Below are 12,458 nucleotides of genomic sequence, written 5' to 3' on the forward strand. Positions count from 1 at the left end.
TTTCCTTCCAATCCAAAAACCCTAAAGTCCCATTTCAAACAAAACCCTAATGTCGAGGAATATAGTTCGGATGAGAAAGAGAGGGAGAGAGACAACCTGCTGTTTTTGGATGGAGGCAAGGATAGAGGCCACCGAGCACAAAGAGGAAGAGGCCTTGCTAGCTAGGGCACATAAGAAAACACTAATGAGAGAGGTTTTGACAAAATAAAAGAAGCGGAAAAAGTGAGCGCGCGACAAAATAAAAGAAAAGGGAAAAGTGAGCACGCGACTAAATTTTAAGTGATTTCCGTATGGAAAATAAAAAAAAGCATACCCCTACAGGATTGGTTATTTTGTTGTAGGCAAATATACCAATTTCCCTACGGACACATATTAATATCCGTGGGTAAAACCATATCGTAGGCATATATAAGAGGCTTTGCTTACAGATTACTATACCAATCGTAGGTAAAAGTTTTATCCCTATGGAAAATTAAGCAACCGTAGGGAGATAGTGTATATCCCTATGGATTTAGGATCCGTAGGTAAAAACAAAGCTTATCTCTACAAACGTAATTTAAGTCGGTATTGAAAGCCCAGTTTTCTTGTAGTGGACTATGTTTTGTGTTTTGGAATTGTGCTAGTCATTTACTTTTCATGTAATAGTGTGTTAGTGGTGCTTAGGAAAGCTAATAGTAATTAAGAAAAGTTAATTTCGGATTTGTAATGAGGGCTAAGATTTAGACCTTGTATCTTCTTCATTTGTAAGTTCTTTTAGTAAAATTTGAAGGGTTTTGAGCAGTACAACAACTTGGTTTACTTTTTTTGTGTGTTTGACATCAAGAGAACAATCTTCTTCTCTTGAAACTCATCTTCTCCCTCCAACCTCATTGGTTTCATTCCAATAATCCCCTTACATTGTTTGTACGAGAAAATGGAATTTATGTCTGTACAATATCCGCTTTACATTGTTTGTATATTAATACGTGATATGGTTTGGTCGTTTGATGGATCTAATGTGATCACGTTGCAGATGCAGATGAAATTACTCTCGGTCGATCACCATCTCCTCATTGTGAAGCCGAAGCCACAGTCACCATAGTATTTGGTTTCCGCATTATATTGATGCTTCAGTTGAATTTTTAAAACTATTTGGTAGGAGGATGCCGGTGAAAGTAAGAAGAGCATTTATATGTGGTGAAGAACTGCAATGTGACTGTAATTTTGTTGTTGAAAATATAAACAAGTTATTACAATTTTGTGGTTCCTCCACTATGAACTATATTTAAGGCTTTTACCGTTTCTTTTTCGAGGCAAGGTGGATAGTCCTTGTGCAGCTCATTTCTTTTTAGAGGCAAGAAAAGAGTTGGGTGCAGGCAAGAAAATCATATTTGCATCACTAAGTCGAAGAAAATGGTAATTTGACATTATAGCCCAAAGAGCGGGTGTAGGCCGATGTTCTCTATGGAGAGGTGATTGTTTAATGCCACTTTCGTGATTAATTCGTCCAATGATATATGATTAAACACGTGGTGATTATTTAAGAATTCGTCCTATGATTAAACATAATAAATAAAATTTGTAGCAGTTGGACAACATGATGATGACATCCTGATTCGTTGGGTCGGCCCCCGTGATTTATTAATCCAATTGGAGACAATTTTTTGAAGAATGACGTTTCAAACGGAATTATTTTAAAAGAAAATGCATTGCAGTGCTTATCGTTATCGCAAGAAAACAAAGCAGAGATCACGAATCTGCATGAAAGGTTTATCTATATATGTAAAGTTGGATGTGACATTTCGTTTACTATTCGGACCAAATGATTTGCATTTTTTTTTTTTTTTGAAAATTGACTTTTATTAATAAAAACTATAACAAGGGACAAGATGTCCCTGAAATAGTAGATATAACACCCAATTACATCATGATGATTCCGTTAGTCTATAGACAACTATTCCTGAAAGCCTCAGATACACAGTGGATGACCATGTCGTCTGATGTTACACCCTTTTTCGCCAATTCGTTGGCCATTTCATTAGCCGAGCGCCTCCTATGCACTACCCTCGGTCCTAACCATGGTTTTATATTTCGACCGAAATCCGACCAAAATCAAAATTTCCGAAATTCAATTTTTTGCCATTTACCAAATTTCGGATTTCGGTAATTTCGGTCCAAAATTTCGATTTAATGACATTATTTATTATATAAAAAAAAGTGTTACAAAATTTCGGCCGAAATTTCAAAATTTGGCTCCGGAATGTGGAACCAAATTACCGAAATTTCGGGAAATTTCGGTTTTTGGTGGGGTCCGAAACTGTTACCGAAACCGAAATTTTAAACCATGGTCCTAACCCACGCACCAGAAGATTTGCATACGACTCGGGTTTCAGAAAAAAGGTTTCCCTCTCTCCGCCATGGCCTCCGAATGGGGCAATCAAGGCCTGCAAGGTGCAACACAGATTGGGACTCGCCTCGCAACGCCCTCCTTGCAGTGGCAGTCCAACGCCTGTCTTTGATTCCAGGCAGACGATATGGCGACGCCTTCAAAGGGAAAAGCTAGGAAGGCTGGAAGGGCCACGCCCATCTTGAAAATTTCTCATTTCTGCTTTCTGTTATCTCTGCTTCCTTCTGTACTTTTATTTTTCCCTTTGATGTTGTTTGGGGATTTTAGTCTCCATCTAAGATATAAAATGTTTTGATTCAGGTGTTAAAGTTGTTGCTGGTGAAATAGAGGCTCTCAAGGAGTTACAGTCCTGTGGTAAAAGAATGTTAATTTCTGCATTTTAATTAATATGAGTTCCTTAAAATATTCAATATCGTGTTGTATCAGTCTAAAATTCAATGTTTCTTACGATGTATATCAGTTGTTTGATTGAATGCTTACAAGAATTTAGATAGAATGATATTATATTTCTTGATATTATCATTGCTATATAAACTAACAGTATTCTTTTCAGCTGTCTTAGTTCATGGGAAATGCTTCCAGAGATAAGAGATGATAGCCCATTGATAAGTCAGATAAAGAAGGCATCTTTTTGTACTCTAGATCTGCAACACATAAAGCCATGTTTCTTCTTCTCAAGTCGTGGCATCACTTGGTTTGGTATGGTGGATCCCTTGGGCACGGCGGCTGGAAGAACCTGATGCTATGGCGATTGAGGGTGATGCCCAACAAGATCTCAACCGATTGATGGCTTTGATGTGCAGCAACCGCCGCAGCTCCACCTCCATTCCTACGTTGATAGTTCATCCCACATTTTATCTCTCTCTCTCTCTCTCTCTCTCTCTCTCTCTCTCTCTCTCTCTCTCTCAAGTTGTTCTCTAGCCAGTATTAGCTTTTTATTATAAATGGTTTTTAAGACATCTCATTCTCTTCTATTTTCAGGCTCAAATCCTTGCTCCTCTTCCGTCTTCCATCTTCGATATTTTACCCTTTTTGAGGCATATCTCTCAACTACATTGTCTGAAGAGGATGGTTTCACTTTGCTTATGAATTTAACATCTCCCTTTGTATTAATGACTCCAATGCTTCTAAACCCACTAGCTTGCGTCTTGTTTTTCTATCTACTTCTTCTTCGTGGGCCACTGGGCTCAACTGATTTATGTTGTTCAGAAATAGAGTCTGACCCGTTTGGGTTAGAACGTGACTCTGAAAAACCAATGGTATTATAGTCCAGGTTCTAAAATTGGAGTCACAATGTTGTGTTTCTCTGGAAATGCTTTGTACACTTGGATGTTAGCACGAACTTTGTTCCCGGGGAATACAAGGCCAAGTGATGTGGCTAAAACTATGACAACTTATATTCTCAAATTATTTTCAATCACCCAACTTCAGTATTATCATTTGGTCTTCTGATCTATGTTCAGGAATGTTACCTTCTCTAGATCTTGCAATCTGTTCTTCTGGCTTTTTTCTTTTTTTTAAAAAATCAAGCCTACCTATGCCCTTTCATTAGACATACTGTTCAGATTTCATGTGGAAGTTCTCTACTAGGATTGAAAATTCAGAGTTCAGGACTTGGACATGACTTCTTCCATATGCGAGAAAATGGAATTTTTGGTTGATTCTTTATTTTTCATTCTTGTGCAACGCACGGGTCTGCAACTAGTAAATATGTGTTACATGATGTCTGTATGTAAGTGCACATATTATTTTTAAAAAAATAAAAATAAAGTGGAGCCCACTTTGTTAAAAGATCTAAACCATTCAATTATTATGCGCCAACGTACTATGACAATCATCTCCATTGGATGATCCTAACTCTTTGATCTATAGAGATCTCTCTGTGGTGTAGTTTATCTACAGATTAAAGAATTAGAATCGTCCAATGAAGATGATTTTTGGGGCACATTGGGACCCAAAAACTGAATGGTTTGGATCTTAAAATAAGGTGGGCTTCATTGTATTTTTGAAATTATATGCCCACTTACAAATGGACACAATATACACTGGGGTCACCTATTATATGCAATGCACCTACGTGGCGTATTTTTATAGGAAGTACATCGGGGCCTCTTTGTTAGAACTTCCAAAGCATTTATCTGTTGAGCCTCAACGTATAAATAGGTTTGGCCCCAAAAATCATCTCCATCGAATGATCCTAACCATCCAATCTAATACAACGACGCCATATAAAATCTGTACGAATCCAAGAGTTAGTATCATCCTAGGGAGATGATTTTGGGGGCAAGGCCTATTTACGACAGATTGGATCTTTGAACAGAGTGAGCTAAAGTGATTTTAAAAAAAAAACACTTTTTATGTCCCCCACCATCATCAAAGATCTAAGCCATTCATTGTTAGACCCCACTAAGGTTTCGTGTTCAAAGAGAGAAAAGAGATTACTGGTTGTGAGAATAAGTATGGGTGGGGCCACCTTGTAAAAATATCTAAACAAATGAACGGTTTAATCTAGACCCGAATTTTTCCTGCCATTTTTTTCTCTTGGAAATAAAAGTTTTGCTAACCATGATGGCATGATGCAGACACATTATAAGAGGATAATTAAAGCAAATCAAATAAGATAAGTAACTTGGTTGCCTCTCGTTTCCTATATTAATGATGTGTGAGCTCCATAATTCAAGGAAATTAAGGCTTCATTGAGAGAGAGAGAGAGAGAGAGAGAGATTGTATGCTAGTAGGAGGAACTGAAGACTCGGTTTGGGGAGAGAGAGGGGAGAGCCAAAAAGAGATAATGGATTACTCAGATTTAGTGCTATGGATTTCATTATTGTATTCATGCATCCATGTTCTTCTTATTCTTGCAAGAAAGGAGTCTGGCAAAGGGAAGCTCCCACCAGGACCCGTTCCTCTCCCTATCATCGGAAACCTTTTCAAACTCGGTGACAAACCCAACGAGTCACTCGCCGAGCTGGCCAAGACATATGGCCCTCTAATGACTCTCCGGCTTGGCTGTATAACAACTGTTGTTGTTTCCTCTGCCAACATGGCCAAAGAGATCCTCCAGAAGAATGATAAGGCCTTTGCGGGTAGAACTGTGTTAGATGCAGTTCGGGCACTTGACTACAATAAGGCATCGATGGTATGGCAACAACCAAATTCTTGTTGGAGGCAACTTCGGACGATGAGCAATACACAGATTTTCACCACTCAAAGGCTTGATTCAAACAAGGAGCTTCGATGGAAGAAGGTGCAACAGCTCATCGATCACATAGGCAAGAATTGTAAGACAGGACAAGCAGTAGATATTGGTCGAGCTGCTTTTGCTTGTACCCTTAATTTGTTATCGAACACAACATTTTCTGTTGATTTGGTTGATCAAAACTCCGAATCTGCACAGGACTTCAAGGCTTTAATTTGGGATATAATGGAAGAGGTTGGAAAGCCCAACTTTTCTGATTACTTCCCGGTTCTTAGGCTGATGGATTTGCAAGGGATAAGGCGCAATACGACAGCTCATTTTAAGAAACTCTATGTGCTTTTTGATGGCTTGATAGAAGAACGTCTACTTTCTAGAGCCTCATCTAACTCTACAAGGATGAACGATTTTCTCAACACACTTCTTGACTACAAGCAAAATAGTGATGACAATTTTGATATCAAAGCTCTACTTCTGGTACGTTTTTCATTCCATTGCATTTATTTCCTCACGAGAATGAGCAATTTGATGTGTCCATATTTAAATCCTACTATCACCACTATTTGCTAATACAAGTACTCTAAAAAGAGCTTCCTAACCATAGATTCAACCAGCAGGATATATTGGCCGCGGGGTCTGAAACTAGCTCAAACACCCTAGAATTTGCGATGGCAGAGTTGCTCCGTAACCCACATACCATGGCAAAGGCTAAGTCCGAGCTCTTGCAAACCATCACCTTAGAACAGCAGGTGGAAGAATCGGATATTGCTAGGCTCCCTTACCTACAAGCTGTGGTGAAGGAAACCTTGCGTCTTCATCCACCTGTTCCCCTCATGATACCCCACAAAGCTGAATCTGATGTGGAAATTTGTGGCTTTACCATACCAAAGAATACCCAAGTCCTAGTGAATGCTTGGGCTATCGGTAGAGATGCCGATATTTGGCCAAATCCGAATGCTTTCATTCCTGATAGGTTCTTGGACTCTCAAGTGGATTTCAGAGGCCAAGACTTTGAGCTTATCCCATTTGGCTCAGGTCGAAGGATCTGTCCTGGCTTGCCTCTTGCGTATCGGATGGTGCACCTAATGCTAGCTTCTATTCTTCATTCGTTTTCATGGAAACTTCCGGATGGGATGACGCCGGAGGACATGGACATGCAACATAAATTTGGGGTCACACTACAGAGGGCTGTCCCTCTTCGTGCTATTCCCATTCAAGATTAGTATGTGATGTTGATATTTCTGTTCTTATTCTAGATATTGCCAAGATTTCTATCTTATGTAATCAATGTTGTACTCTACTAGTGCCAACTAGAAATCATTGGCCCATGTTGTAGTTTCGTAGTTTGTATTTTGGACATGGGAGCTTCTACGCTCGTAATATAAATATTGGTGAGTATATAAACAATTTCTCAAATGCAATTTAACTGTTTCTGATTTATCTCTGGTAGATGGAAGAATACATTTCTAAATTTTCAGTAGCTCTTGCTTCTTGAAAGTAAACGCTAGTCAGGCTCATAAGTTTTGAATGAGAGATGAAAAGGGTGTAGAATTCAAGAACTTAAAGAAAAAGAGATAGAAAGGGATAGAAGAAATAAAGAATATACCAAAGTATAGAAGAGGAACACAAAGAACTATTTATTATTTTCTCTCACTGTCTATTTCAAAAACCTAAAAGATAAACTCATCTAACAGCCCTTCACACGATCTAATACCATTTGACTAAACAAACGGACTAAAACCTCTCTAAACAAGTCTTCTTCAAAAAAAAAAAACCTCTCTAAACAAGTAACCAAACTGACTCAAACTCTAAGGATAAAGATAAGGATGAAAGTTTGAATTAATTACGCAATCTAACATTTTAAAAAATTCAACGTGGAAAGTTAACTTGGGTGGGACCCAACAAAGGGTAAGTTGAAAGAAGACCCTACTATTAAAGGGGTAAATAGGAGGCAAAACCGTAAAACATTCATCTACCCCCTACGTGGGATAAGTCACTTATGACCACTAGAACAACTGTCACATCATTTAAAAAGTTTCTTTGTCATTCTAAATAGTTCTTTTACTGCCCAAAACATAACAACTACCGCTATAGACATTTTTACGGATTTATTTTTTGAATCTTTACAATTTAGTTACTGCTTTTTTTTTTTTTGCGACCGTCACTGCAAGAAAGAAGGTCTTTACCTAGGATCATGACCTCGGGTAACAGTGCCATTATCCGCTAGGTGAAACATACACTAGCGGTCCAAAAAAAAAACTAGCGGTCCCATTATCCTGTAAAGAAGGTCTTTACAGGCGGATTAGGAGCGATCACGAGGTGTCCAACGAGTACGGCCCCTTGGTCTATTCGGAGATGAAATGGAGGACCTAAGAACTATGGGTGGACATGGTTCCGGTTCGAACCGAGGAACCGAACCGAACCGGCACATATGCTTCGGTTCGGTTCGGTTCCATATTTATATGGTTCGGTTCCGGTTCTGATATCCTGGAACCGATGGAAATTCGGTTCGGTTCTGGGTTTGGGATCCCGGAACCGAAAACCGAACCGAGAACCGACCCTCACCTTAAAACCCAATGCCTCATCGCTTGATAAAATCACCCCACCCCCTTTTAATTCACCCATCTTTAACGTGTTGCTTTGCCTTTAAAATTTTAATTCACCCCGGAAATTTGTGCTTGATTATTCCAAATTTGTGCATGTTTGTAGGTCATATATAATTGGGAAATTTGTTAGGAAAATGCAAAGATTTCATGATATTGTGAAGTAAGGGTAGAGTTGCAGAATTTGTAAAAGAGGGGTTGTCAGGTTTTTAAAAGACGAAAATACCCCTCTTTAGTTTTACTTTTAACCCATGAGTTTTTACTTTTAACCCTTATTTTTACGTTTTAACCTTCTCTCTGTTTCTCTCTTCCCAAACGACTCGCCGGAGAAACTCGCCAGAGAAACTCGTCTCCGATGTCGCTCTCGACGGCCGTTGTCCTCGCCGGAAGCAGGAGTCCCATAAACTTTCACCGTTTGTCACTTTTCCCATTCTCTCTTCCGAAAAGACGATTTATCTCGCCGGAGAAACTCCCCGTCGACCTCGTACGTCTCTCCCGAAGCCCGTTCTACTCGCCGGAAGCACGACATAGTCGGCGGAAACCACCCCCTCTTGCCGAAATTCAGTTTCCTCCCCTACAGGAAGGTAATTTTCAAATATTTCTTCTAGGGTTTAGTTTATTTTGGGTTTTTTTTTAGGGGTTGGATCTCACACACTTTCAACAATGTATGTTGCTCTACATTGCTCTCTGAAGCTCTTTTAAGTGCCTCTTGACAAGTGTGTGAAGCGGATATGCATTAGTATGTAATTTTTAAGGCTTGGAAATGGTTTCGAAGGGGTTTCATTTGGAGGGTTTCGGAATTTTGAGGGTTTCAATGGGCTGGAACTATTAATTGTTAGGAAGAAAATATCTTGATATAGGGTTTGTAGGTTTTCAAATGTTGGGCATTGATTTTTGGTTTGAAAGGGTTTGATTTAGGGCTTTAAATGGTTTCAATGATCTCATTTAGGGTTTCAATGGGTTTGAACGGTTTAGGGTTTGTTGTAGGGTTTTTCAATGCTTTAATTTAGGATTTCAATGGTTTCAGTGGTTTGAATGGGTTAATTTAGGGTTTGGTTTCAATGGTTTCAATGGTTTGAAAGGGTTTCATTTAGGGTTTGAAACAGCATTTTGGGATTGAAAGGGTTTCATGTAGGGTTTCATTATTTTCATTTTGGGTTTCAAAATATTTCAATGGTTTAGGGTAAAATTTAGGGTTGATTTAGGATTTCAATAGTTGTCAATGGTTTGAGTTAGGGTTTTAGTTGGGGTTTGAATTCTTTCATTTAGGGTTTCAATGCTTGCAATGGTTTAAGGGGTTTCAGTTAGGATTTCAATGGGTTTCAATGGTTTGAAAAGGTTTCATTTAGGTTTTCAATGGTTTCGGCATATTTCATGTTGGATTTCACTTTAGTTCATAGGGTTTCATTTAAGGTTTGAAAAGGTTTCAATGGTTTATGGTTGCATTTATGGTTTCATTTAGCTCTGTATGGTTGCCGGGTTATTTTTGTTCCTGGGAGTTATGTGGGAGAAAAAAATACCCTGGGAGATAGGTCGGAAAAAAAAGTCGTAGAAGTATCCTGGTAAAATAAAAATCCCATGTTTGGTTATGTGGGAGAAAAAAATAGCCTGGGAGATATGGTGGGAAAAAAATAACCTTTGTTTGGTTGGTTGAACTGTTGGGTAGAAAAAAATTCTTCTGAAGCTTATTATTGGTTCCTGAGTTTATTTTAGTTCCTGGGGTTATGTTGGGATGGGATGAAAAGGCAATCATTACAAAAGTGGGATTAAAAAATTCACCCCACAAGTAATCATTACAAGAGTGGGATTAAAATAAACCTAGTGTTAAAAGGCAACCAAACATGGGATGGGACCAAAATTTAACTAACTCTCCCACATAACTCCCACGAACCAAAAAAAACCAGGCAACCAAACAGAGCATTAGGGTTTCAATGGTTGCATTGGGGTTTGAAAGGGTTTTATTTAGGGCTTATGAAATTTGAACCAGTATTCCATGGAAGTTGGATCCATGGAACCAAATATTAGAAAGTTGGAAGCAGTATTCGATGGATCCTCTATCTAGTAATATTGGTTCCAACTGTGTAATTTAAGGTTCCCTGGATGCGCTAATCAGTAATCTGTTCCAACAGTCTAATATGTGGTTCCAACTGTCGAAATTGTTGTTCGAAAGGGTTTCATTTGACTTGGTATTTCAGCATTTTTGATTTTCGGTGTGAAAGGGTTTCATTCAATGCGTTTCATTCACTTGGGGTTTCAATGGTTTTGAGTGGTTTCAATGGTATGCATGGATCTTCTCTGCGGTAAAGAGTGGTTTTGTTTGAAGTTTGTAAATGTTTTTAAATTCAAGTATCTATATAGTGTTCCATGTGTGTAATAGTAATTAAATGTGGTTTGAAGTGTGTTATACTGCATCGTACTTTGGTGAATGGAATAATAGTGTGTTTGAAGTTTGTTTTCGTTCAAGTATCTTGTCCTGGTTTCTGCAGAGAAGAAGTGGAAGTGGTTCCCTTTTTCGTATTTGCAACCCCCTAAAAGCGTAAGCCAAAACCCCAATATAGAGATCATGCCGCGCACAAAGAACGCGAAGAAGACTGCCACTGTGCCCCAACGCTCTTCCAGCCGCAAACGGAAAGGGAAGGCTGTCCGTGAGCCCTCCCCTCCCTCACCTTCCTCCGAGGAAGCCGAATATATGGACGAAGGAGAGGAGGATGTCGAGGTCGGCTCCGTAAAGGCGGCATCCTCCGTCCGTCGTATAGAAAGGAAGGGCATATTGCGAGGTAGGAAAATCGTCTTTGAAGATCTTGTCGCATATGATGTTCGATCCCTTTTTGTGGCCTTTGGATTGGTCAATTTTCTCGGAGTACATTGCGATTTATACCCGACTCTTGTGAAACAATTCTATGCCAATTATAGAGTCGACGAAGATTATAAGTTCTTCCAGTCCACAGTCAATAATAAAACCTTTCGCATGACCATGGAGAAGTTTTGTGAAGTCGCCTCTCTTCCCACCACAGGCGACGAGAGCTTCTTTTGGCCCAGTACCATGGATGACTTTGATCGTTATATGGTTGATCCTGTCACTGCTTATGGGGAGCTTGGTTGCAGACCTCCACCTAATGACAGGTCAACCAACGTGTCCTACAATTCCCTTAGCCGTAGGTGCAAAGTCCTACACAAGATTCTGATCAGCAATATCACGCCTCGCGGAGGTAATAGTGACATGGTCCGGCCTTTTGAGGCGTTTATTATGTATCGACTTCTAAAGGGCCAGCCCCTTCACCTTGGCTATATCATACTTAGCTTCATGGAGGACACGAGGACAAAGGCCTTGGCTAGTCTACCATTTGGGATGCTTCTGACACGTATCTTCCAACATGAGAAGCTGATCGAAGGTAGCGAAGAACGCGTTCGTCCTTCTAATCCAATGAATCGTACAACTATAAAGGCAATGCGACTTGATGACCAGAGGCCCGCTCCACCACCTCGTCCGCAGGCTCAGCGTGTATCGGCAGAGGAGCTCGTTGCACATCGTCAGTACTTTGACGAGAAGTTTGCTGCGCTTTCTCAGCTCCTTGCATCTCATCATGAGGACCATGTCGCGACACAGCAGGCTGTGAGCGCCCTACGCATCGAGGTCTCCACCCTCCGGTAGGAGTATGGGACATCATTCAGCTCCCTCACTGAGCAGGTTTCTTCACTCAGCGAGTTCGTCCGCCGCCTTCTGCCCCCAGATCATTAGGTTGTTGCTGCCGATGAGAACTGTACATGATCCCTATGTAGTTATTTACTTTTTGGTTTACTTTTTTTGGCATGTATATGGATGGTATGTTATTATGGTTGATATTATGGATTAATGGATGGTAGGTATGTTATATTTGGGTTTGATATGTTATTATGGATGGATGAATGGATGATATGTTATTATGGTTGTTCAATTTCTCTGTCTTGGATGACTGGTATGTTTTCATGGTTGTTATGAATAGCAATGGTCCTACTAATCCAATGAATGGTACAACTCTAAAGTGACTTGGGGATATTTGTGAGGCCTTTATGGATAATTTTGATTCTGTTTACCTGTGCATGGGACTAACACTGTGTTTCAAGTGGTTGTCGCTGCTTTGTACAGACTGTGTTTAACTTAAGGATACAAAGGTTCCCATTTCTTTCGTTGCGGCTTCGTCATGGTGATTAACTTCTCCATTTCCATTTGCATCTCCTTAACTTTCTACCTCAACTGTTTCCTAATAGCTTTTTTTGCAGGCCAAATATGTCT

General features: G+C 39.7%; 1 protein-coding gene and 1 long non-coding RNA gene across 3 annotated transcripts; both read left to right on the forward strand.

Moving 5' to 3' along the window:
* The first annotated feature begins 1,904 nt into the window (after nt 1-1,904).
* LOC143883703 (uncharacterized) lies at nt 1,905-3,822 on the forward strand. Of its 2 annotated transcripts, XR_013252486.1 has the most exons (3): nt 1,908-2,740; nt 2,940-3,219; nt 3,368-3,822. It is a non-coding gene; the product is annotated as an uncharacterized LOC143883703 (long non-coding RNA). The 2 variants fall into 2 exon arrangements; XR_013252485.1 differs by having other exon boundaries at nt 1,905-2,740; nt 2,940-3,499.
* Nucleotides 3,823-5,038: 1,216 nt separating this feature from the next.
* LOC143885427 (geraniol 8-hydroxylase-like) lies at nt 5,039-6,989 on the forward strand. The gene is made up of 2 exons (XM_077389594.1): nt 5,039-6,059; nt 6,200-6,989. The coding sequence occupies exons 1-2, from the start codon at nt 5,115-5,117 to the stop codon at nt 6,803-6,805; spliced, it is 1,551 nt and encodes a 516-aa protein (XP_077245709.1). The 5' UTR covers nt 5,039-5,114; the 3' UTR covers nt 6,806-6,989.
* Nucleotides 6,990-12,458: the final 5,469 nt, after the last annotated feature.

This window comes from Tasmannia lanceolata, unplaced genomic scaffold (assembly GCF_043159265.1).
Source record: "Tasmannia lanceolata isolate RefF3 unplaced genomic scaffold, GAP_Taslan_0.1 ptg000008l, whole genome shotgun sequence".
In the NCBI taxonomy this organism is placed as follows: domain Eukaryota; kingdom Viridiplantae; phylum Streptophyta; class Magnoliopsida; order Canellales; family Winteraceae; genus Tasmannia; species Tasmannia lanceolata.

What these genes read in the sequence shown, in the direction of transcription:
- LOC143885427 (XM_077389594.1), top strand. Translation starts at nt 5,115, where the DNA reads ATGCTAGTAGGAGGAACTGAAGACTCGGTTTGGGGAGAGAGAGGGGAG. An exon ending in ATATCAAAGCTCTACTTCTG is followed by an intron (nt 6,060 to 6,199) that starts GTACGTTTTTCA and finishes TTCAACCAGCAG; the next exon opens with GATATATTGGCCGCGGGGTC.